General features: G+C 52.9%; 4 protein-coding genes across 4 annotated transcripts; 2 read left to right on the forward strand and 2 right to left on the reverse strand.

The window, feature by feature from the left end:
• Positions 1-622: 622 nt before the first annotated feature.
• On the reverse strand, positions 623-2505 carry MIND_00643700 (Aldo/keto reductase; the record flags this gene model as incomplete). The annotated part of the gene is made up of 7 exons (XM_037363172.1): positions 623-711; positions 766-821; positions 878-1024; positions 1907-2001; positions 2068-2149; positions 2204-2316; positions 2374-2505. 7 exons carry the CDS (start codon positions 2503-2505, stop codon positions 623-625), a joined length of 714 nt encoding a protein of 237 aa, XP_037221093.1.
• Positions 2506-3085: 580 nt separating this feature from the next.
• Positions 3086-3364, forward strand: MIND_00643800 (uncharacterized protein; the record flags this gene model as incomplete). Its single annotated transcript, XM_037363173.1, has 2 exons — positions 3086-3176; positions 3225-3364. The coding sequence occupies exons 1-2, from the start codon at positions 3101-3103 to the stop codon at positions 3362-3364; spliced, it is 216 nt and encodes a 71-aa protein (XP_037221094.1). The 5' UTR covers positions 3086-3100.
• A 10700-nt stretch (positions 3365-14064) lies between these two features.
• Positions 14065-15255, reverse strand: MIND_00643900 (uncharacterized protein; the record flags this gene model as incomplete). Its single annotated transcript, XM_037363174.1, has 3 exons — positions 14065-14453; positions 14499-14908; positions 14954-15255. 3 exons carry the CDS (start codon positions 15253-15255, stop codon positions 14065-14067), a joined length of 1101 nt encoding a protein of 366 aa, XP_037221095.1.
• A 9003-nt stretch (positions 15256-24258) lies between these two features.
• On the forward strand, positions 24259-24558 carry MIND_00644000 (uncharacterized protein; the record flags this gene model as incomplete). Its single annotated transcript, XM_037363175.1, has 1 exon — positions 24259-24558. One exon carries the CDS (start codon positions 24259-24261, stop codon positions 24556-24558), a length of 300 nt encoding a protein of 99 aa, XP_037221096.1.
• Positions 24559-26766: the final 2208 nt, after the last annotated feature.

Here is a 26766-nt window from a genome sequence, read left to right on the forward strand (position 1 = left end):
ATGCGCTACTGCCCCGCCGCACGCAACTACGTGCCCGAGCACTACACCGCGTGCTGCCGCACCTGCGGCACCGTCTGGGCCGCAATATATAGGCGCCTCCTCTGCGCGCCGTACGTCTATGTCTACGCCGCGCGCTCGTCCTATTCCTCACGCGCCGCCCGGGCCGGGTCGCCGTCGGCACTGGCACAGCGCCGGAGCCGGGGCCGGGGCCGGGGCCGGGGCCGGGGCCGGGACGCTCCGTGGCACTCGGGATGCTCGCGTTGGCGGCAACGGTGATCGTCAGCGCCACGCTGGGCCCCGCACACTGGCGGCGGTGGATGACCACTCCGCCGCGGGCGCGCCGGGAGGAGGATAAGCGGGGAGAGAAGGCGGAGATGACGGAGTGGCTGGATGTGGAGTCGGATTACTGCTATGCGGTGGCCATACACCTTGTCGATTGAAGAGAAACAAAGGGCACATTGGGGATTTTTAAAGAACTTGAAGCATTCTGTAACTGCTTAGCATCATTCAACTGGTATGAATAGCAAGAGAAACGTCCTTCTACATGTTCCCTAGCGCTGTATTCACCACCGCGCCGACCCCCTTGTCCAGCACCATGAACGCGCCCTTCTTCAGCGCCGCGTCACGCGCCGCGCCGGCATTGTCCCGTCGATAGCGCTCCGCCCCGACGAGGTCGATGATCCGGAGGTCGATTGCCGTCATTGAACGCAGCTGTGAGCAATAAGCACAAGATCTTGGCTACGAATTACCGTGAGAAGGACGTACGGACGACGTGCGCGACCTCGAACATGTCCGCGGGCCACTTGTCCTCGATCTTCGTTCTGCCCCGATAATCAGTCCAACGACTTGTTTGAAGGAGGGGCGGGAGAAAACACACAACATCGGGGCGACGCCCTTGATCTTCGCCCATGCGAGCAGCACCTGGGCCGGAGACGTAGGTATTCTGTTGCCTGAGCTGGCACATCGTTTGGCGATTTCGGTTAATGGACCAGTGAGGAGGCCGGGCATGAGGGCGGTTGCGGGTCTGCTTGCGAGTCAACCACAAGTAATTGGAGAGCTCACTTTCGGGCGTGCCCGATGGGCGTGGGCCTGCGCCAACGGGCGTGGATGGGCGTGGGCGTGGGTTTTGGCTGACGATCAAAGCCCACGCCCGTCCATCAGGCGTGCCACGCCCATCGGTCGGCTTGGCACGCCCGTTTGTCCCGCTTGGCACGCTGGACAAACGGGCGTGGGCTTCCATGTACAACAAGATGTGATTCGTCTTAGAGCTCTGAAGCATCGTACGGCGCCATCATCAGTGGGCGGCGAGATGCGCCGCGGGCTGGCGGTCCACCGGAGTGACATGGTCCACGACGCCAACCAGCCCCCCGCGAAGTCCGGTGCCCGACCGCGACCGACAGAACCAGCGCCGCAGACGACGATAGCAAGGGTGAGGACACCGGGGAGCGACACGATGCCCTCCGACCTTGAACGCCAGCGCGAACGTGGCGCCGGCGGCCCGGCGCGCCCGGAGAAGGAACGGGCGGGCAGGAGGGCCTCAAGCACTCTCAGCGTGGCTAGCTCGCCGACGAGCGCTGACTCCGAGACAGGCTGAACCTGGCCTCCGTGGCCTGATTCACACTTGGCAACGTCCACTACAGGCAAGAGTGAGTTTCGCCAAGATGTCTTGGCACCATGGCTGACGACGATCAGCACATTTTGATGTGTTCTCATTGGAGCCGTGGTGTCGCGGACAAGTGACCGCCACATAACAGTGATGAAGGCGTCGCGGTCGCCGTCATAGGACTGGGGATAGTCTCCGCGGACGGTCCCACGCCCGCCCACGCCACGCCCACGCCGTTTGGCCACGCCCATGTGCGAAGTCTCAAGTAATTGGAGCCTCAGGCCGTGCTGATTTAACACGCACGGCAGCAGGTCGAGCGCCATGATAACCATGCCGAGGCTCTGGCACAGCTCCACGATCTCAAGCGCTTGCGGGTCGGCGTAGGGATTGAATACGAGCTGCAATGTCGCGCCTTTAGCATTAGACTTTACAAGAACGAACTTCAACGAAGGCAGAGAACGCACCTGGTGCACTGCCGGGCGTATTTTCGCCTTGATAAATAGCTCGACGATCTGGTCCCGAGTAAAGTTCATAACGCCGATGTTCCTGCGCCTCAGGTAAGCAGTGAACCGAACAAGAAGGGCGTCATTATTTGCGCACCGCACAAGCCCCATCGTCTTGACTTTCTCCATTTGCGCCCATCGCGGGCCGATATCCACCGTCTTCACCTTGGGATCGTTCATGAACAGCAGGTCGAGGGATTCAAAATTCAGCTGCAGAGAAGCCCATGCAGCGCCTGCTTCAGAAAAAACTTGGAGACAACCACGCACCACTTTGCACAGCCGCTCCACCATCTTCGCCGCAATCGGCTCCGTCGCGTGCTGCCAGCGCGCGCTCACGAACACGCGCGCCCGCGGCACCGTTCCCGCCTCCAACAGACAGCTTGCGCAGCTCCGTCGCATGCGTGAAGTTCCCGATATCTTCGGATCGGTCAGCATTCAGCCGAAATTCGGAGCGAAGAGACGCGCCGAAATGCGCTATGCCCCGCGCCAGCGCCTTCTTCAGCTGGTCCGACGACGCAGGGCCGGCGGGGAGCGCGACGGTCCCGAAGGACAAGCCGGGTATGAGGCTGCCTTGTAATACATTCGGAAATTCCGGTCAGATGGCGGCTTGAAGAGAAGGACGCACACACCCTCGGCCGCTTCAGCGGGGAAAGAAAGCAAGAGGAAGGCGTGGATCGACACCAAATATATGTTTAAAATAGCGCCGATCGCCAGCCAAACGGAGCCGCAATTAGTCGTCAAGGGGCACGAAGGATCGTTTGTCGCGTGTTTTCACGGTGCTCAGAGCGTGCGAGTCGAGGAGCGCTCATGCGGGGCGAGGTCGTGGCCCGCGGGCTCGAAATAGGCCGCTTCGCTGGCACGATGCACGGCAAGCATCGTGCCAAGGCTGGTGGCGGGAAGAAACAAGGAACGAAGATTCGTATCACGGCGAACCAATCATTCCGCGATACGCGTGGACGCAACGTGTCAGGACTCAGCGTTGCTCCTAACCACGATGGCGACCGAACAGACTGCGCCGGAGCCCGCCCCCGCGAGCGCTGCCCACTACGAGATGAACGTACACTTGCACGGTACGTCCCCTGTGGTAAGTGAATAGCGTGACGCTGATCAGCATCCAGGCGGGAAGAGCGGCGCAGGCGGGGCTGCACAGGGCCGGGGCGGGCGAGGCGGAAAGGGCCAGGGCGGTCGGCTCAGCGTGTATGCCGACAACGCCGTGATCCACCAGCATCCAATGTGTGTAGTCCTCATCCTTCACTGACTCGGACCGATGATTTATACTTGTTAGGAAAGCCGAAGAAGGTACACGAGCGCCATATCTGAGCTTGGAACCTAACGACGCGCAGAACCGGCGGTTCGCCAATGCCCTGCACCGTCTCCATATTTTCACGGCCGCCAAGATGTGCTCGACCAGCTCACAACGCACTTCGGCACCACAAGCAAGGAGACACAGAAGATTGCTCTCCTCTACGGTGTCGGCGGCGCCGGAAAAACGGAGACAGCTCTCAAGTTCATCGCAGACTCAGATTCAGAGCGGTGCGGCAATCCCTGTTTATACTTACATTTTAGTGGCTAACCTTGATATATACACTGGCAGATTTAGTGATCAATTCAAGATAGATGCCAGCAACCCCGCCACAATCACCGCCGCTTTCAAAGAGCTTGCCCGACTCAAAAAGCTGACAGGGCCTAATCCCACTGATGCTGTCCATACCTGGCTGCGGTCCACCACAGATGAATGGCTTGTGCTCTTCGACAATGCAGATAATGCTGACCTGAACCTTGGGTCATACCTTCCACGATGCAACCATGGAAATGTAATCATTACCTCCCGCAACACAGACTTGAAGACTGTTGTTGGGCCCACAGGATTTTCTGTGGAACTAGCCAGTTTACAAAAGGATGATGCCCTTGATTTACTTGCAAGCATAAGTGGGATTCCCAGGGATGAGAATAGTGTTCTGATAGATATTGTGGAGGTGAGAAAATATCTGAGGTGTGTGGCACTCATCCATATCCTTTCTAGGAGCTCCACTGCTTTCCCTTAGCACTAGTCCAAGCAGCCTCCTACATTGCACAAAATCCTCTAGTTCAGCAAGATCCTTCCAAATATCTGGAAAGATACCACAAGGACAAAGTCAAGTTCTGGAAACAGGTGCCCAAGCAGACAGCATGGGAGTATACCCTGAGTGTGTACACCACCTGGCAGATCAGCTTTGCACAGCTGCCACCAATAGCCCAGGAGTGTAAGGGCAACCTCGCGAGGCTCGAAATCAGAGTCCTGAGCAGAGGGGGAATCCTTAGTGAAACTACTACAACAGGAAGGGACGCTACAGACTCACCTGAGCAGAGGGGGAATCCTTAGAGAACAAGCCAAGGAGCCCTCTGCTCAGGTGCACTACTATATACTAGTGACCGGAGTAATGATAGAGTGACTGCATAGCGACGAACAACGCATGGGAGAAGTCAGGTGTCGCTAATGGACCCTAGGTGAGTGTCGAGTAGCCCTCGAAGCTCCGGAGAGGCAGGTTTGGGACCATGATGCCAAGGGAAGAGCCCAGGCATCCTTAGAAGGCCCAGGAAGGGCTTCGGGGGGTCCAGACTGCCTCTGGGCGTCTCCGCTTGTGACCGTGACCGTGACAACCGGAATCGGAATCGGAATCGATTCCGGGTGTGTGACCGTGACGTGACGGCCGGAAACGGAGAGGGGGGGTATGGAGCGGAGAGGGAAGGAGTCGGTCTAGCCCAAGGGCCGGGAGTGTCGGAAAGGACCAATAGGAATGGCGGCCAGCCATGACCACTGGAGGGTAGCGACAGGAGGGTCACTCGGAGACGTCCCCGGACGTCTCCAGAGAGGTGGAGGTGTGAGGGCGTGCAGCATGGGGCGCTGCAGTAGGCACGAGCCTTAACGGCAGTAGGCCTCACCCAAAGGAAGACCCGATGACGGGGGCCGTGGTGGCGGAGTGGGGGCGGAGCCATGGCAGGGCTCAGCCATCCGAACGTAAGCCCGAACGCTGACATAGGTTGGGGACACCCAAGAGGTCCAACGGGTAGAGGTTGCAGGGAGACCTTGATGAGCGACAGCCCAGAGAGGCTATAAGGCCATAGGCTCGAGGTCTCAGAGGAAAGTGGTGCGGCCACATCCGGAGAGGTCTCCGATGGCATTAGTGATCCCTGATGGTGACTCCGGAGAGACTCCCAGAAAGGGGTGGCCATGGGAGTTGGAGGTTGGGGACCACTGGATGTGGGATGTGGTGGGAGAAGTGGAGGAGGAGCGTCAGGGTGCAGGAATACAGAGACTCGGGTGGAGACACGGAGACGCGAGTGGAGACGCGGAGACGTGAGCGGAGACGCGGCGCTTGATGGGATCAAGTGACGGCATCAGGGTTTCCCCTGACATCATCCCCCCTTCAAGCTGCGTCGCCCCGATGCAGGAAAAAAAATCGGGGGGTCACTGAGCTCGACCTCCGGAGTCCCTTGTCCTCCGGTGGTCAAGCTCCTGTCTCCGGCGACGTCCAGAGACTGTCCGTCTCCAAGAGCCAGTGTGACATTACCTTGGCGTTGCTCCAGTGATTGCTGCTGCCAAGGTCAACCTGCGGAGTACTTGCGTTCTCCAGTGGTTGAGCTCCCATATTCGGAGATGCCCCGGAGACCTGCGGTTCCGGTGCCTCTCCGAGAGATGGTGCAACTACACCTTTGCGTAGCTTCGGTGTGCGCCCGCTTGCGCTCTGGTCGCATGTTGCTCCAGGAGGGTCCTCTACGAGTCCCCTCCTATACCTCCTCCATCCCCCTTCAAGAGTGCGGCGCCCCGACGCACAGAAAAAAAAAAAGGGGGGGGGTCTGCGCTTAGCAGAAGCACCAAGTACACCTCCGGAAACGTCTCCGTTTGTGACCGGAAACGTCTCCGTTTGTGACCGGAAACGTCTCCGAGCGTGACCGGAAACGCCTGTGACGTCACAGGGGCGATTCCGTCCATCTCTACTGGGTTGTTGGAGATCGTTGGGCGGCAGATGACTTGCCGTGGGGTGATAGCATAGCGAGTGGCGAGCTCACTTTTACTGCACCCAGATGTCAGGTTGGGGGGGGAAAGGAATTGCAGTGTGACTCCGGACAGTGCGCTGTCAGCCGGGGCACTAAGCCTAGTGTTGCGGACTGGGTGGCAACAGCTCGACCCATCCTAGTTGTGCGGCAGAGGCGGATTGACGTAGGCATTCCAGAAGCGATTCCATTGTTCGGGGTCCGGCTGTACAATGGGACCCTTTGAGCATCTCCGCTTGTGACGTGACCGTGACGTGACTACCGGAAACGGAAACGCGATTCCGAGCGCGTGACCGTGACGTGACGGGCGGAAAGCGGAGAGGGTTCCATGAACGGAAGGGGCACCTGCAGAGCCCTGAACTGCAGTGACTGCCTAGGTAACACCATGGTGGATCCTCTAAGGCAAGGGTACCATCCGGGGCAGCTATGTTGACACCAGAGACGTATGAGACGTCTCCGGGGGGGTGTTCTAGATGAACTCCGATGCCATGTGAATGACATTATGGGGTGGAGTCCGTCTCCGGAGAGTGAGGGGGGAAAGTCGGCACTCCGACTCAGCACCTGCCACTCGTGGCCTAGTAGGGCGGCCCCAGGCGAGCGGACTTGTCGTCTCGCATCTGGCACGGGCCTATACGGCAGTAGGCCACGCCCAGAACCTAGTGGGGCGGCAACGAGTGGTGTCATGCCAAGGTGTCGCAAGCCGATCAAAGGGATCAGCCATCTCGCGGTTATCCCAAGGTCCAGAGTCGAACTGGACGCGTCGAGCCGGACACGTAGGGAAGGTCACCCGGGTGGTCCGATGAGAATCGGGGCCGGGTTGTGAAGCCCGCGGAGACACGTGCGTAGGGGAACACGGGTGATGGAGTGTGGGAGACTTGCCTCCCAAGGAAGCCAAGCCTTTGCTCGGGGTGTGAGCGGTCTCGTGTCGATGACAGCATCAGCGGAAAGGATCTCCGGGGTGCTGGAGACAGAGGCGAGGTGTATGGTGATGGCAGTTAGAGTGGGGGAGCATGCAGAGATAATAGCCATCGCAGCGACAACCGCGGGAAAGCGGAATCGGAATCGGAATCGGAATCGGAATCGGAATCGGAATCGGAATCCGGAGTCGTTTTGATGCCATCAGGGCGCTCCGCATGGCAGGGGAAGCCCATTCCGACAGGTGGCTGGCAGCAGGAACGGCTAGGGACAGACCAGCGGTGGCCGGAGAGGCCAGCATTAGCCATGGGTGGAGGGAAGGAAGGCGGGGCCACGGTCGGAATCGGGGGGAAGGGGGTCCGGAAGTGGTTCAGGACAGCCCGGGGCCATAGGGCGCGGGGCATGGGAAAGCTGAACCACGGCCGGAGGAGAACACCAAGGGCCGGGCAGGAGGAAGTATTGAGGCCTCACGAGGACCAAAGTGTTCGAAGGGGGGCTGGGGCTGTGCAGCGCAAGGTCGGGTGGGGCCGGGACGGAGCCATCTGTCGTAATCCACCAAGAATCCTCCTGCATGCAGCCCCTCCGGGAGGCCACCTCCAGGTTACCGGCAGGGGGCGTCAGAGACTGCGGGCCCTGGCAGGGAGTTGGGAGGTGAGGTCCGTATTGGTGGGCTTGTTCTGCTGTAAGGGCAACCTCGCGAGGCTCGAAATCAGAGTCCTGAGCAGAGGGGGAATCCTTAGTGAAACTACTACAACAGGAAGGGACGCTACAGACTCACCTGAGCAGAGGGGGAATCCTTAGAGAACAAGCCAAGGAGCCCTCTGCTCAGGTGCACTACTATATACTAGTGACCGGAGTAATGATAGAGTGACTGCATAGCGACGAACAACGCATGGGAGAAGTCAGGTGTCGCTAATGGACCCTAGGTGAGTGTCGAGTAGCCCTCGAAGCTCCGGAGAGGCAGGTTTGGGACCATGATGCCAAGGGAAGAGCCCAGGCATCCTTAGAAGGCCCAGGAAGGGCTTCGGGGGGTCCAGACTGCCTCTGGGCGTCTCCGCTTGTGACCGTGACCGTGACAACCGGAATCGGAATCGGAATCGATTCCGGGTGTGTGACCGTGACGTGACGGCCGGAAACGGAGAGGGGGGGTATGGAGCGGAGAGGGAAGGAGTCGGTCTAGCCCAAGGGCCGGGGAGTGTCGGAAAGGACCAATAGGAATGGCGGCCAGCCATGACCACTGGAGGGTAGCGACAGGAGGGTCACTCGGAGACGTCCCCGGACGTCTCCAGAGAGGTGGAGGTGTGAGGGCGTGCAGCATGGGGCGCTGCAGTAGGCACGAGCCTTAACGGCAGTAGGCCTCACCCAAAGGAAGACCCGATGACGGGGGCCGTGGTGGCGGAGTGGGGGGCGGAGCCATGGCAGGGCTCAGCCATCCGAACGTAAGCCCGAACGCTGACATAGGTTGGGGACACCCAAGAGGTCCAACGGGTAGAGGTTGCAGGGAGACCTTGATGAGCGACAGCCCAGAGAGGCTATAAGGCCATAGGCTCGAGGTCTCAGAGGAAAGTGGTGCGGCCACATCCGGAGAGGTCTCCGATGGCATTAGTGATCCCTGATGGTGACTCCGGAGAGACTCCCAGAAAGGGGTGGCCATGGGAGTTGGAGGTTGGGGACCACTGGATGCGGGATGTGGTGGGAGAAGTGGAGGAGGAGCGTCAGGGTGCAGGAATACAGAGACTCGGGTGGAGACACGGAGACGCGAGTGGAGACGCGGAGACGTGAGCGGAGACGCGGCGCTTGATGGGATCAAGTGACGGCATCAGGGTTTCCCCTGACAAGGAGTTTCTGCAACTCTGCTCATTTCTGCACTATAACAAAATCACACAGATAATTTTCATCAAGTCTGCAGAGTACAGATATGAGCTTTTGAAGCCAAGACGCAAACAGGGGTGCTGGTCCTATATGGCAATGCTGTTGCCATCCCAGATCAAGAATGGAGATGCTTTGGTACTCACTCCAGAGCAACTGAAGCCAACACAGGACTTTTTATCCCATTTCCAGGATTCTCAGCATGAGTGGAATGAAGAGACATTTGAAGAGATGACAGCAGTCCTCTGCAGATACTCCCTTATGGCCTATAAGGAGGGTGAATATTTCATCCACCCTCTGGTTCATGAATGGGCCCAAGCAACAATATCAGAGAATACACTCTCCCAGAAACAAGACTTGGCTATCAATCTATTAGGCATGGCTGCAGCTGTTAGTACTGGCTATGAAACAGACCATCTCTTGGCATTACATCTCTCAAAGCTGACCAAGGTGCATGAGATGATACCATTTATATTTCAGAAGAGGATTATAGAGATATGTCTTGTGGAGGGGATGTTGAAGGAAGCCCAAGTTCTAGCAAGGGCCAGGCTGCAAATATGTATCAACCACTTGGGGCCTGATCATCCAGATACTATCTCTTCCAAGAATAGTCTAGGTATAACATACTTTGAGCTTGGGAACTGGGATGAAGCATTGAAGATTGAAGAGGAGATAGTACAGCAGCAGACTCGGATTTTAGGGCCACATCACCCTGATACTGTTGCTGTAAAGGGCAACCTGGCAGGAACTTATCACCGCCTTGGCAGATTGCAGGAAGCACTAGCGCTTGTAGAAGAGGAGGCAAAGTATCAGACATCAGCACTAGGGCCAGACAATCTCAAAACTATTGCTTCTCATGCAAACCTTGCTATTCTATATAAAAATACAGGTAAATTGCAGGAGGCATTGAGGCTGGAAGAACAGGTGCTGGAGCAATTAACTAGAATTCTAGGCACAGTGCATCCCCAGACAATATCTTGTCAGGCAAACCTTGCAACTACATACTTGAAACTGGGAAGATTCAAAGAGGCTTTGGTGTATCAAGTGCAGATTGCAGAGCAGCGTCAAAAGTCACTAGGACTAGATCATCCTCGCACCATATATGCAGTGATGAACCTTGCAGCAACATATATACGTCTAGAGAGATATGAAGAGGCTCTGAGTATTCAGGAGCCCGTGGTAACTCACCAGACTCCAGGCCTCAATCAGTCAGAGACACTGCTGTCTCAGGGAAATCTTGCACAGATATATTTTGGACTAGGCAGAGTGGATGAAGCAGTAACCTTGCAAGAATATGTCACAGAGCAGGTTAGAATTGTCCTGGGGGACAATCATGCCAGTACAATTGCTACACAAGGAGATCTAGGTGAAATGTACTCTAAGTTGGGGAGACTATTGGAAGCTGTTGGTATAGAAGAACAGGTGCTTGAGCAGCGTAAAAGAATTTTGTCTGCTTCTCATCCTGATACCATCACTGCCCAAGGCAATCTTGCTAGCACATATAAACTTCTGGGCAGAATAGAAGATGCTCTCAGGCTGGAGGAAGTAGTGGTAGAGCAACGGACCATAGCTCTGGGAGCAGATCACCCAGATACATATCTTGCATATGCTCACCTTGCAAATACTTACCAAAGATTGAATCAACTGCAAGCAGCAAAGGACCTAGGTGAAAGAGCTACTAAGGGCTTGAAAAAAGTGTTTGGAATGGATCATTTGGAGACTTTGGCTGCACAGGAAAATCTAGCACAAGTACTTAGTAGACTAGATGGTCTAAATTAATTAATTCAGTATCACCTATTATTGATTGTGGAACTCTGAAATGATTAATGAGACTCTAGCTGATGCTGACAAAATGTTCTGGAAGGGCAACCCCAGAAGACTAACTGCTTCTATAGCCTTTTACAGTGGATTAATGATTTTCTCCTATGCTCCTATCAATGGGTAAATAGTGCTGTCTAATAATGAGTGTCACATGGGAAATTCAACAACTTTTTTCCCTTTTAAATATGTATTGAATGTACACATTTAGATACATGTTTCCATAGACAAGAAATATGATATATTAAGTCTTTCATAAATAACTAACTCTTTATCATGCTTTCTGTCAGAACAAAAATGATGTCTTTAGCAGAGATAGAAAAGTTATTAGAAAGCTGACCTTTCCATATGACTTTCAATACCCTTTTTGTGCAATATAAAGGATATATTTTTATTCATTCTCATAAATAAGCTCTTTATATTCAAGTTCATTTGTTGGATAAAAGAATATATTCCTTCCATTTTAAGAAAGGTCTTCTTCATATACACCTTTGATAGCAGATGGAAAGAACATCTCTCAAGAAAAAGAGAAAAGTGTGCTTTCTGCTTGAGCATTGCATGAAGGAGGTAAGGAAATATCATCTTTCTGACTTTTTCAGAAAGATGCTCTGTGTTCTTGTATGAAAGGGGAAAGGGGAAACAAATGATGGAAATAGAAAGATATTGTTTTCATTGATATAAAAAAACATTAACATAATAAGGTGATTTTCAACAATTGGTCAATGTAATAGTAACATACATACTTGATACCAAAATAGTACAGTAATTGTGCATAGCACTAAATGATATATACAGTTATACATGAAAAGACTGTAGAGATGTCAACCAAAACTACCGTAGTATTTTACTCAATCTGAATGCCAAAAATGCTGTGACATTTGATATGGAAATTTGAATTTGTATTATTGCCTAATGGGGAAATTCTTGGTACCAGAGGCGCCCGGAAATTACGTCTTTAGGACAGAAATTCAATTCAAGCAAAATGACATGACATACCAAAGAAATTGGAATTTTATAGCCAGTGTGACGTGTGACATTTAAACTGAGTAAAATACTACAGTACTGTAGCATTTTAATCAATTTGGCGGTCACGCATCACACTGCCGTTAAAATGCTGAAATTTTTTCGGCGGTCACATGCAACAGTGACAAACGCCGAATTCACCTGGTAAACTGATCATTTTTGGCTGGCGCGGTCACGCGTCACACCGCCGTTAAAACACCGAATTTTTTTCGGCGGTCACATGCAACAACGACAAACGCCGAATTCACCTGGTAAACTGATCATTTTTGGCTGGCGCGGCCCTGGCGGGCCGCGTTGTAATGTGCCGAAAATTTTCGGCGGTCACACTCGGAGGCCTCGGACGCCGAAAATTTCAATTCGGCGCCGATGTCACACACTTTTTGGGCGCCGAATTGATTAAAATACTACAGTATACCCCTCAAATAAGTACACAAGACTCAAAATGCTTGCAATAGTAATTATAATCAAGCTCAGAAGTTTTCCTTCAATATACTTACTGTATTATCTCACTGACAAGTTTTCATGCCTCAAGACACTTTCTTCCAAAATGCCTACTTAATACTTATAAATAAATTGAATCACAGTCACACCGAGGTTTCTGCCAAAAAAATAGGCCCTGAAGTCGGATTAAGTTATGATAAATGGTGGACAGAAAAAATGTATATCTTCACAACTTGGAACAATAATAAATACAACTCCAGGAAAATAGACTTGATTTGGGGCATATATTGAGTCATCAGATTGGACTGAACTCAGAGCCAATATCAGCTGATAATTTCATGGCAATGATTTGCAACAAATAAATGCACCAAATATGTTATAAGACATAAGACTATATATATATATATAATCCAGGGCAGCACCAAAGTGTACCTAATATATCAGAAATAAGTAACAAATTGCCATTATATATGACAAATCCCCCTTATATATAACAAATTGGGGGAATAATGATGTGACACTATTCTTTGACAAATATTTGAACTTAAATAATGTGCACTTATTGTTTACAAAACATGATCTGGAATGGGGTAGTCATTATATATGTGATATTTGATGCCATGATATAGAACTTGATTTCTTCTAAATCAGATACAATTTTTGCAGCTTTTATTGCATATTAACCAAAGTGGCAAAAAAGGCCATTGTTTTAGACTATTATTTCTTATATATAAATCCTGCTGGGGACCATTTTTCAGCTGAAACCCCGGTGTGAGTGTTAACTGGTTTCCAAACATGCCTCTACATATAAACCAAGCCTAACTTAAATTCAGCAGTCATGCTAAAATATAATCCCACCCACTAAGGGATTCTGAGACATTTTGTTTAAATGCCCCAACTTGACCAAGCTTGTACCGCACATTTCAAGCCCAGCTTATATACATTTACATATCCCATATTGTATAAGTACCTATTGTTTTGCCCTGTTGTTGAGTGTGAGCATCGTGTCGTCAAAGCTTTCACTGTCCACCCTCCGTCTTCTCTATATCCCCATCAACGCTCCCCGGCCCAGCGGCGCGCGGGGGGAGCAAGTCCGGCACGCCGTTCCACCACCGCGCCGGCGTGAGCATCGCCGCAAACATCAGGACCATCAGCACGAGGCCGAGCCACGCGACCGCCAGGCGCTCTGCGCGGCAGCGCTTCGCCGCCGGGGGCGGTAGGGCGGCGTCACTGGCACTCCCGGGCCGGGGGCACGTGAGCGAGAAGACGAGCGCGGCGAGGAACATGAGGACGCCGCAAGCGCCGACGTACTGTGCGCGCCGGCGCAGGCCGGCTGTGCGCGCGGCCCTGGCTTGCTGCCCGGCGCTCCAGCGGCTGTCCGGGCCGGTGCCAGTGCAGAAGCCGCAGCAGGCTTCCTTCTCTTCGACGTGCCGGCGTGTCGTGGGGCAGAGGCGCAGGGAGGTGATTTGCACGATGACGCGCTCGTTGACGAGGGGAACTGGCGTGCGGGGTAGTGCGGGCTGCATTATGGGTGTGGCTGGATGTTGTACTACCAGAGCAGAATGTTTGTGTAAACAGTGAGTGGGGAAGGGACGATTGTGTAGGACTGATGAAGAAAGCCGCCAGGCATTATATACTAAAGTGTGTGTGTGGGTTCGCGCGCAACCAGGACAATTGGCCCTAATGCCCTTCTATTTTTACCCACCGTACGCAATAGAACACAATAAGACGAGGGACTGATGAGCTTAGTCATCCCTCTTCAATTGTCCAGATGTGGTTCATCTATTGTGCGAGGCTTATTGATCTTGTCGCAACGAGCAAACGCCCGTCTTTCTCTATTACAAGCGTACTTTCACGCTACATCCCTGCGCCGACCCTAACGACACGCGGCCCGTGCTCCACATGCGCCTCAAATCCTCTCAACAAGTCATAACTCCATACCTCGAGCACCTTTTCCTTCCCGCCCGCGGTCACATTATGGCCAAGCAGCACCTCCGTCCCAAGCGCCACGAGCTCCTCCATGCTGACAAACACTATGTCCTCCTCCGTCGCGCCAGGCGGGACACCCGCCGACCCGGGCATCGGCGCAAGCGCGGGCGGGTCCTGCGCAGGATCGGGCGACTCGTAAACGAGGGAGAGGTGGGTCAGGGGAAGTGCCCGGAGCGCAAGAAGAAAAGGCTTCATATATCGGCGGACGCCGCCGGAAATGGCGAGGCGGGTAAGGGATGGTACAGAAGTTACCAGAACTAAAAGGCGTTACTGAAGCTTCAAAAAAAAAACAGATGACGTACCCTCGACAGCTTCTTCGCCGAGCCTGAACCCCGCCAGCGCCGTCAACCCTTTCATTTCCTTCACCGTCTGCACCCAGCCGAGCCCGACATGGCTTCGTTCGCGGGCCCACATCGTGGGGCTCGCAAGTATTTTCGCATTCGGAAAGGCGGTGGGCAGACCTGGCGCGTGGAGGAGACTGTCTGTCACGCAAAGGGCAGTGACGTTCGGGAGTGCGCGGTCAGGGACGGCGAAGGCGTACGTGAAGACGGGGAAGAAAGCGAGCGGGATGTCGCCGAGCTCAAGACGGGTGAGGGAAGGGAGCGAGTGCAGGAATGTGAGGAAGGCGATGATTGGCGCGGTGGAGAAGGGCGAGACGACGTGCTCAGAGGCAGTATTTGCCATCCACGTGCGCATAGAGACGTGGACAGACCTAGAGAGGATGAGAATTACTCTGGAAGTGAAAAAGGACACGCACTTGACGGCTGGCAAAACCCGTTCGACCACTTCATCTTCATCCTCTATCGCCTCCTCCACCCGCTCAAAGTCTAGGCTCGACACATCCAGACTCTCGTAGAGCGCCCCAAACAGCGCCCCAGCCAGTCGCATGCACGTGAGCCGCAAAGCACACAGTGTCTGCGTGCGCAACTTGCGTGCTGGTGCGGTATGCTCGTAGCGCAGCATAGGGGAGAAGAACGACGCATAGCGCAGCGACTGCGGGAGGTGGTGAGTGATCTCGAGGAGAATCTCCGTTGGGAGAGTATCCAGCGACGCGGGCATGGGGGGGGAGAAGCAAGCAGGCTAGCGGGTGTGGGCGCCGTGAGGGTCGTGAGCAAAAAAGGGTCGCTCACGCCACGTGCGTCTGGCGCACGGAACCCACCCCGACACACAACCACATTCCAAAGCAGACCGGCTCTGCCAAATGGATAGACACCCAACGCTGGCTGCTCAAACGAGCACCGCGCCTTAGTAGCTGTAGCGTATGGCGGTCCGTTTGTAAAATAAATAAACCTCAATAATATGAATCAAAATCTCACCTGTAAATAAGTCAACTCCCATCTCAAGAAGTTGAGAGGCTACCTTGAAATATCTGTGGTTCATTATGAACTAAGAGTAGTTGGGGTAAGCCGTTCGTTTCAGCGAGAAGGAGTTGCACGTGACCGCACGTGACCCGGCCCGGGCCCTGACCGAGGCCGATAGTGCTCGGAACTTGGCAGACTTGCCTTTCTGGCCACATTAAGGTCAAATTAATCATTTAGAATGCATGAACTAGACATTTTCTACTGCTACCAAATGTTCAAAGGCCTCCTGGGCCTCATGGCAGCATGTTGCCCGTGCAGTGTTTTGTGAGACGTGGGAGTTATGATCTCCCTCCGAACATGCTCCTGCGTTGATGGACTCTGCACTGGGCATGACAGAGCTATAAGGCTCTCTGCCATCAAAAAGCCTAGACATAGATTTCAATATAACTTGTCAATGCTGAAAAGAGTAACCACCCACCAGCCTGCATTAGCCTCAGTGTGGATGCCAACACTCCACAGAAGGAACACAAAGTCAAAATCACCCTTTTGACACTTCTCCTTGATTAGTTGAAAGCACGGATGAAGATGATGTCCCTTGACATCGCGATCGCAGTGGACACAGCTCACAAAATTGCAGCAGTGATAACCCGTAAGACCATACTTTCCAAAGAGACCCAGTTCACACCTTTTGGTATGCTCCCTGTAACACTTTGGAGCTCCCGAATAGATGGAATGAGCAGCCTTAACCAGTAGATCGGTTGTCTAAAATAGGTTAGAAAGATTCTGATAAGAGAGAAGAATATACCAGAGCCTGGCACATAAGAGCGAGAATTTCTTGCTCCGTATTGGCACTATGGGTTGGATTTGCGTTGTAGATAGACCCAGGTGCACCACCATTTGGCTGGCTGGTACCTAAAGATGTCATAGTCCCGATATGTGACCATTGCGCTAGCGCTGCACGACAGCGAATACCATGTATTATGACGAGCCTATGGTTTTGAAGAAGGATTTGCAAAACTTGCTCTGAGAAAGTTTGGAAGCGAACACCACCAACCTGAATATTAATAGTCAGTATTGAGAATGGACAAGAAGAGATATACCAGTCGTCGTTCCTGGTTCTCATGAACATAAAACCTAATGATGTCATGGCCACACCGTTGGAGCACTTGTGGACAGGAGTCATAGAACTTGATACCAAGTTCAGCAGGTGTTACCCACTGAATATCTTTGGGTTGTTCACCTTCTGCACTCTGAGAAAATATAAGTTCTGAGTTGATACTTGCAATAAAATAGTCACCGGCTTGCGAGACCAAGGCTTCAGTCGGTTTCCCTCTGCCGCCCAAGTCACCGCATAGTCAATATATTCCTCCGCACGTTCATTCCGATAAACCTCCACCAGCCATGCACATTTCTCCTCTGGGGGTAATTCCTCGCATGCCCCACAGCCATCATCGGTATACCAGGTGGGCTGGATAGTCTTGTCATCTTTGAATACGATACTGAGTCGTTTCTCTTCTGAGTCACGGAAGGCTTGGGATGCTTTCTTCTTTTTCTTCTCGGCGTTTGTGTTTGCATGCTTGCCGTGTTTTGACTCGGAGCTGTTGATAGAAGTGGAAGCGTGTGATTGGGCTGATTTGGGGGTAAGGGGAGGAAAGAGGTGAGACTTCTCCTTCTCAACCACATTGCTCTGCCAAACGGTTTCGGAGAGTATGACTCGGAGCCTTGACTCAAGGGTGTTGAGATATTGTCGTGCACGTAAGGGCAACCCTGGAGACTCCGACGAAAGCCTAGCAGGGGAGGATCCAAAGCGTGAATAGAAGCTACAGGAAATACACGGAGGGACCGACCTAGCAGGGGAGGATCCGAAGAGAAGAAACTCTAAGGGTCCGCCTGCTAGGGCGCCAACTATATACTGGTCGTCCGTAACTGCCGACGTAGAGCGCAGAAGGCCTGAGCGGCGTCGCAAGCTCTGTCCCAAGGTGATCGTTGGGAGGGTCTTGACGGATCGGTGATTGTGCGGGCGAAGGAGGCCGTGGACGATGGTCGGGGTGGGTCGGAGCGTCCGAAGGGGGCGCCGGTCGGATGCGCCTCAGATGCGTTCGGAGGGTCCGAAGGGCTGCACCCCTTGCAGCTGGAGCAATGAGCAACATTTGGGTTATAGCCCAGAGGGGCAATGCACAACATATGGGCTATGCATATATTTTGATATATTATATTAAGGGAACATGATATGACTAATATAGGATCATATATAGGAGGGTAAATCACCTTTTCTTCAGGCCGAAGACTCGGTATGTAATATTATGGGCTTAGTGTAGCACAAAAAGAGAATCAATATTAAATCAAGTGGGAGTGATGTAAGATCACACAGGCATCAAAATCAGTGATCTCTTAGGAAAATGGTTCCACAATCAATATATTACATTAGGAACACTGATCCCATCACCATTCACCTGACATAAGACACTAAAATAGTCAAAAGAGATAAAAGTCAAATAAAGAAATACTTGCGACAGAGAAAACTGGGTTATATCCCATATGTTGTGCATTGCCCCTTTGGGCTATGACCCAGATGTTGCACATTGCACTAGGGGTTCCAGCTGCCGAAGGAGGCCGAAGCGGGGGTTCCCCTGACATCACCCCCCCCTTTGAATGTGGCGTCCCGACGCATAGTTCGAAAGGGCAAGGAGTCGAAGGTCGCTGAGGCAATGTGCCGTGGTTTACCTGGGTACCTCTGATAGAAGTCCGCAATCTTGTTTGGCGCAAAGACACGGTCGAACCGAACCCACGAGTCGCACCCCGACCATCGTCCACGGCCTCCTTCGCCCGCACAATCACCGATCCGTCAAGACCCTCCCAACGATCACCTTGGGACAGAGCTTGCGACGCCGCTCAGGCCTTCTGCGCTCTACGTCGGCAGTTACGGACGACCAGTATATAGTTGGCGCCCTAGCAGGCGGACCCTTAGAGTTTCTTCTCTTTGGATCCTCCCCTGCTAGGTCGGTCCCTCCGTGTATTTCCTGTAGCTTCTATTCACGCTTTGGATCCTCCCCTGCTAGGCCTTCGTCGGAGTCTCCAGGGTTGCCCTTACATGCACGACAATATCTCAACACCCTTGAGTCAAGGCTCCGAGTCATACTCTCCGAAACCGTTTGGCAGAGCAATGTGGTTGAGAAGGAGAAGTCTCACCTCTTTCCTCCCCTTACCCCCAAATCAGCCCAATCACACGCTTCCACTTCTATCAACAGCTCCGAGTCAAAACACGGCAAGCATGCAAACACAAACGCCGAGAAGAAAAAGAAGAAAGCATCCCAAGCCTTCCGTGACTCAGAAGAGAAACGACTCAGTATCGTATTCAAAGATGACAAGACTATCCAGCCCACCTGGTATACCGATGATGGCTGTGGGGCATGCGAGGAATTACCCCCAGAGGAGAAATGTGCATGGCTGGTGGAGGTTTATCGGAATGAACGTGCGGAGGAATATATTGACTATGCGGTGACTTGGGCGGCAGAGGGAAACCGACTGAAGCCTTGGTCTCGCAAGCCGGTGACTATTTTATTGCAAGTATCAACTCAGAACTTATATTTTCTCAGAGTGCAGAAGGTGAACAACCCAAAGATATTCAGTGGGTAACACCTGCTGAACTTGGTATCAAGTTCTATGACTCCTGTCCACAAGTGCTCCAACGGTGTGGCCATGACATCATTAGGTTTTATGTTCATGAGAACCAGGAACGACGACTGGTATATCTCTTCTTGTCCATTCTCAATACTGACTATTAATATTCAGGTTGGTGGTGTTCGCTTCCAAACTTTCTCAGAGCAAGTTTTGCAAATCCTTCTTCAAAACCATAGGCTCGTCATAATACATGGTATTCGCTGTCGTGCAGCGCTAGCGCAATGGTCACATATCGGGACTATGACATCTTTAGGTACCAGCCAGCCAAATGGTGGTGCACCTGGGTCTATCTACAACGCAAATCCAACCCATAGTGCCAATACGGAGCAAGAAATTCTCGCTCTTATGTGCCAGGCTCTGGTATATTCTTCTCTCTTATCAGAATCTTTCTAACCTATTTTAGACAACCGATCTACTGGTTAAGGCTGCTCATTCCATCTATTCGGGAGCTCCAAAGTGTTACAGGGAGCATACCAAAAGGTGTGAACTGGGTCTCTTTGGAAAGTATGGTCTTACGGGTTATCACTGCTGCAATTTTGTGAGCTGCATCAGGAAAACCCAAATGAACTGGCAGAGCTGGCACCAGGTCTGTCAGCTCTGCCAGTTCACCAGAAGTGGAGCTGGCGCCAATAACGCGTCGCGCGCCAGCCGCTGTCAGAACACCTTCTGCTGTCAGAATATCTCCTAGCGACAGACTTCTCCCAGAAAAATGGTCAGAATTGCATCAGAACTCTACTTATTGCAACAGAAATAGAATGTGAAATCAGATATATTTATTGTAATGTAGCCTACAACACTGTGCTGTCTACTCTGCGCCTCACCATTGATGGTCCCAGCAAGATTCGACTGTGTTCCCCCGCCCCTCTCCCGTCACCAGATAAACCTCAAACAGCACGACTGGACAGACAATCAGCAATACGCAGTCGAACACAAGGAAGACGTACCATGTCGAGGGCCACCAATGCGCTCGTTGAAGGCTTCGAAACTGGAACGGTGATTAAGCAATTGTGACTGTAAATATGCGGGAAACTAACCAAAGGTGTGCCACTTTGAGTGGACTTGAGTGGCGCATCCTCTCGGTGGATCTGGGTCAGTGCAGCGGCTGAATGTAGCTGCTCCAGCGCATATCGGCGGTCTGAGGTAGGCTCTGTCAGCCGCGCTCGCCGTGGGCCGTGCTGGCCGTGCAATTGTCGATTGCCGCACCCGTTGTTGGTGGTTCCGCGGGACATTCGAGCCCCAGCTGGCGCCGACGTGGCCCTCCCGCTGCTGAGGTTTTCGAAACGCACTGGCCATCGGGTCGGCGCGCAGCGGCCGGTGCTCCCGTATCCCGTACCTTCCACCAGAGCTGGGGACAACGGTGAGTGAAGGGAAAGGGTCTGGGGAAGAGACAAATGAAAGGTACATACCGTTCTCAGTTGGGGCCACTCCCCTTGCTCTGGCAGCATGACACAATCGAGCGCCCATCGTGTGTTTGGTGTGGTGAGTGCTGAGCGCGTCAGTGACGAGAGCGAGCTGGCGGTGGGGTAAGCAACAAGGCCACGCTGGCAACACAGAGGTCAAGGGCGGAGGGGTTGAGTGGTGGTGGGGAAGAAAGAAGAGGGGTGAGCGTGACATTGCAGCGTGGCAACGGAAAAATTTTCCGTTGCCACATGCCCACATCCGGACTCCGGATCAGTTTCACTGTTTCACCGGTATCACTTTGCCTTTGCCAAGTGATCCCAACTGCCAGCATGCCTTCAAGTCGGGTGACTGCCGGCCCTAAAGTTCCTACACCTACAATCTCCAAAGATGTAAGTGGACTATATCAATTGGGCTAATACTACTATAAGCATGTAATTCTACCTATTTAAATCCACCTACTTACCAGTGTATTAGACAGCTGCATCATACTGGCACCAACTGGCAATATTGACAATTCTGGAGCGCACTGGCTCCAGTTGGCACAGTTCCCCAGCTCTGCCAGTGGCTTCCAGTAACTTTGGGTTTTCCTGATGTGTGTCCACTGCGATCGCGATGTCAAGGGACATCATCTTCATCCGTGCTTTCAACTAATCAAGGAGAAGTGTCAAAAGGGTGATTTTGACTTTGTGTTCCTTCTGTGGAGTGTTGGCATCCACACTGAGGCTAATGCAGGCTGGTGGGTGGTTCCTCTTTTCAGCATTGACAAGTTATATTGAAATCTATGTCTAGGCTTTTTGATGGCAGAGAGCCTTATAGCTCTGTCATGCCCAGTGCAGAGTCCATCAACGCAGGAGCATGTTCGGAGGGAGATCATAACTCCCACGTCTCACAAAACACTGCACGGGCAACATGCTGCCATGAGGCCCAGGAGGCCTTTGAACATTTGGTAGCAGTAGAAAATGTCTAGTTCATGCATTCTAAATGATTAATTTGACCTTAATGTGGCCAGAAAGGCAAGTCTGCCAAGTTCCGAGCACTATCGGCCTCGGTCGGGGCCCGGGCCGGGTCACGTGCGGTCACGTGCAACTCCTTCTCGCTGAAACGAACGGCTTACCCCAACTACTCTTAGTTCATAATGAACCACAGATATTTCAAGGTAGCCTCTCAACTTCTTGAGATGGGAGTTGACTTATTTACAGGTGAGATTTTGATTCATATTATTGAGGTTTATTTATTTTACAAACGGACCGCCATAGTAGCGTACTTGCCCGCGGAATATAAATGTGATTCAAAAAAAAAAAAAAAAAAAAAGAAAAGCTCACGCCACGTGCAGGACACGTGCGATGTGACACTGGCAGTGATTACCGGCGGCTCAATGGGTACTTATAATATTTATTCTTTAACCAAAGCAGCAAATTTCTTCACTGACCATGTGCATACTGTCATTGCAGCGCATCCCAGCGCATCTCAGCTTAGCCAGTCGCTGAGCTGAGGCTTTAGCAATCAGGCAACATTCTGACTGTCACATCTGTCACGGCGTGTGATGGACTCCCACGCTGCTTCCTCTTTCCCGTCACTCACTCTTTTTCACCGTCGGCCCTTGGCTCTGCGTTGGTGGTCGATGTCGGCGGATAAACAACGCAGCGATCCCGGATGCTTCCTCGGCACCGGCTCATAGCGGGCTAAGCAAATCTCCCGGCGTACCTTGTCCAAGACATGATACATATTACATCGACGTCCTTGATTCTCCCAAAATGACATCTCAAGTTGCGAAGCTCTGGGTCTGCATTAAGCGTGCCTAAGATCCGCATGGTCCTCCAACCCACTGAATGCCCGTTATGCATCGCGATATCCGGCCTGTCGCTGGTTGATCTGCAGACGTGCATAGCATCGCCCAAGCCTTATACGCTCCATCTGCTATGGCAGGATTCTGCCGACCTGGACAAGTCGGTGACGTCTCCATAGACGTATATTATCCCTTCCCGCTTCGCGTTCGCGGCTGCCCAGTGGTACCTCCTCCTTTCACGTCCTGCTAGTGCCATCTCCGAGTCCCAAGTTGACTATGGCGGCCTTCAATCCTGATTCCACCTACGGTGCGTATCGCTTCATCTCAAACAGATTGCTGATGCGCCACTCGTAGGTGCACTCCTCGTCGGGGTCATTCTCTCTGCTGTCCTCTTCGGGATCAGCTGCACACAAGCGTACATGTACCATGCCCGCTTCCCCGACGGACCCCCGGCGGCTGAAGGTGCTCGTTGGTGTTGTCTGGTGGGCCGCCTTCTCGTTTCCTCCTCAAATATCTGCCGGAGGTTAACGTTTTTTATCAGGGCTTGCGAGGCAGCGCATCTCGGACTCGTATCGCACACGCTCTACACATGGCTCGTCACAGACTACGGCCACCCGGAGCGGCTGTTCGGCCGGCCGCCCGTGTCGCTGACGGGGTTCATCGTCCTCACCGTTTTCGTCTCCGTCATCGGTACCCTGTCTTACAGCCCCCGACGTTCATGCGATCTCACAAACTCCACAGTCCAGGGTTTCTTCTCCTACCGCATCCACGTGCTCTCGAAATCGCGCGTCATGGCGTATCTGACATATCTCATCACCGCCGTCCGTCTTGGCCTGGGGCTGACGATCTTCGCGCTCGCGCTGCAGGCCGACACGCTCGCCGCGTTCAGCGTCCAGTTCGACTGGCTGCTGCTGACGATGTGGAGCCTCTCACCGCCGCGGGCGACATTGTGATCACGCTCTCGCTGGTGTACCTCCTCTGGGTGCAGCGCGGGAAGGTGCATAAGGAGACGGGTGCCTTTCTGGATCGAATTATCAAGTGGACAATCGGTGCGTTTGCGATGAGATGCGTTACTTTGTCGGTGCTGATATCTGACAGAGACGGGAGTGGCTACGAGCACGTTCACTACCGTCATGCTAATCTGCGCAAGTTATCCAGCAATATTGTCGCTCTCTTGTTGACATATGACCTCCAGTTCCACACGATGCCGCATAACTGTGAGTGAGCTCAACCATTCTACCCGTTTACTACTTACTCCGCGATGCAGTCGTTTGGATGGGGCTGTTCGTCATGGAAGCGCGCATGTTCGCCAACTCTTTGTTCGCCAGGTGCGCCATAAGTCGCTTCTCTTCCCTTCCCCGTATTAATGCAACTATCTTCAACCCAGCCTCAACTCGCGCACCGTCCTGCGCGACCTGCGCCAGAACGCGTCTGGCTCGGGAGCCACTCCGACCACGCGATGTCGAACATGACCCCACCGGTGCGCTGCCTTCCTTTGCTATTTGAAGGCTTTCCGTTGATCAGGACACGTAGTACCCACCCCCGCCGTTTAACGCCCAGGGCATCACCATCGCGGTGCGGACGGACTTCGAGGTCGAGCAGGACCGGGACTCGGACCGCGGCATGGAGACGAAGGGAACTGCATGGTGAATTGAATCTCAGGTACTTAATTATGGGGCCAGGTTCGATTTGTATTCATGTATTCCGTATTTTAACTTATAAAACGAGCCGCACAACCGCTTAAAGGCTTTATACTAGTAACCAAGACCGCGCTGCGAATCCGACGGGAAGTTTGATCGATGGCCTCCAACCTGACTCGCCAGTGCACGTGGGAGCACACGTGTTTACCTCCTTGCCTCCACACTTCGATGTCCGACTCGTCTGAGGCTCCCAATGCCCCTCAGGCTGCTCCTCCCCCGCACGACCTCCGAGATCTTCAACGATCCCTCCGCCGATGTCATTCTGATTTCCTCTGATCAGGTTGAATTCCACCTCCATCGCGTTGTCCTCGGCCTTGTTTCGCCCATCTTCCGCACCATGTTCACACTTCCTCAGCCTCAGGCGCCGGATGCCCACGTCAAAGCGCTCCCCAAGGTCCGCATGAGCGAGTCGTCCGCAGTCCTCGAGCATATGCTGGCCTTGTGGTACCCTGGGGTTCCCGCCCACGACGACAATGACGCTTGCCGAGCTTGAGGTCGTGCTGGAGCTAGTCATCTTGAAGTATGACATGCAGTCCCTGATTACAATAGCCCAGGGACAGCTGCGCAACTTCTTGGCCTCCCGACGCGCTGGCGGTCTTTGCTGTGGCGATGCGGCACAGCTGGCAGGATCTGGCGAAAGAGGCGGCCAAAGAATGTCTGAAATTGCCTCTGCGAACAAGCACATATGCTCTGCCAGCCTCATGGAAGCATCTCTCCCCCCATTCACTCCACAGGCTCTTGCAATATCATATTGGCTGCCATGAGGCCTTAACAGCATTAGCCAAAACGTCTGCCTGGGACTATGATTATGTAGGGTGGCCCCAATGCACTAATTGCTCTGTCAAATGGGCCGGTTCTGGCACTACTGCACTTGGGACGAAGTCCTTCTTCAAGTCTCTGCTCAGCAAGCTGGCACAGGAATATCAATACACTCCTGGTCGCGCAGTGGAGGTAGGAAGTTTGAGCTTCCAAGAGTTGGTTCTTCGACTTTTCAATACGGAGTGTGGACCACCAACTACATGTTATCAATGTCGTTACAGATATTATCAAGCCACCATCAGTACGCTGCAGCATCAGTGGCCTCAAAGGTTGATCGATGAGTTTGAAACACTGATGGTATGATGTGTTCTATACACTGGTAATCTTGCACTGATGTTGACACTGCCAGACTATCCTAAATCTTGGGGATAAAAGCCAAACAACATAGTTCAGAACATGACGCTATATGGTTCCATACTTTGTGATATACAACAAATGTACCAAGGTTGTAGTTGGAAGTTAGTAGAATGTTCTAATGATTTTTTTTCATCAGTCATGCAACAGTCATGTTGTTAGGCAGGAGGCCCTTCCCAAAAGGGTTATTGCTGTAATTTGTATATCCAGTGCTCAAATTGCCTCATGGGGAATGTGTGACAAAACTTTATGTCACACCTTCAAGAAGAGGAATAAGATAGTACAGTACTTACTCTATAGTGTTGGTGGACTCAGGATTTAGTACCTTATAATTCTACTGATATATATTTGAATAAACAGCTCAATAGGCTGCAGTGACATTCTAATACTGTCAGGGGAACCTACCTTTCCAACCCTCAGAGAGAAGCCATACTCCCACTCAATCTATTAGGTGCATCATCACTGCTGACCTGATATCACTAGTTAAGTGCAGGCCTCAGGTACAGTAGCCTGTGATCCCGCAGGTAGTAATGTCTAGGGCTGGGCTATCTAGAGATGGCGAGGTTCAGTTCGGTTCAGGTTCGGCCCATTTTTTTGGCGAACGCTGAACCTGCACTTCGGTTCAGGTTCGGCCTTTGGCTGAACTCCGAACTGAACCTCGCGTTCAGGTTCAGTGCGGTTCGGTTCGCGTTCAGAACGAACCTGGGGGCAATAAAAGAAAATGATTATGTCTCTAAGTTTCATATATTGTTTTGCAGTAACAGTGGATGGTACATACCGTCTACCTCCATTCCTTGCAAAACAAGGACTTAAAGGCTTGCCGCGGCCCCGGCTGCTACTTGGTAAGGCCCCGGCCTGGTCCGGGGAGTCTTGGCACAGGCATCATTCGCCCTCGCGACATGCGGCACCGGCATTATGGGCGGTGACAGTGCAATGACAGTGCGAATGTCAAGACATCATGTCATATCGCGTGCCGGCTGCATCCAAATTGCGTCAATATGGGATTGGCACGCCCGGCCCGGTGCCTCCGGCGTTCGGTGTTCGAACATGTTCGGACCCGGTTCAGATAAAGCCAACACCGGCCGAACACCGAACTGAACCTCAGGTTCAGGTTCAGCCTTGGGCTGAACTTTGGACCTGAACGGGCATTCGGTTCGGTTCGGTTCAGGTTCGAACCGGAAGGCCGAACCGGACGCCGCCATCGCTAGGGCTATCCTGCGAAGCCCTGTTTAGGGCCGGGCTTTCCAGGGCTTGGGCTTGGGAGGAAGTCGAGCCCCGGCCCTCGGCTAAAGTGGGGCTTTGAGGGCTTGGGACCTGAAGCCCTCCGAGGGCTTCGGCAACCCCAAGCCTGAGCCCTAGGCCCTGACAAGCCCCACCCCAGGGCCGGGCTTCTGGGGGCTGGGCCGGGCTGGGCTTCAGGGCTTGGGCCCGGCCCTAGTCATAGTAGTCAACACTACCCGCAGGCCTGTAACCCTTTGAGCTCTTCAATAAACCACCACACTGCTGTCAGGGGAACCTCCCCTTTGGC

This window comes from Mycena indigotica (genome assembly GCF_014461135.1).
Source record: "Mycena indigotica strain 171206Taipei chromosome Unknown Mind.scaff0005, whole genome shotgun sequence".
Lineage (NCBI taxonomy): Eukaryota > Fungi > Basidiomycota > Agaricomycetes > Agaricales > Mycenaceae > Mycena > Mycena indigotica.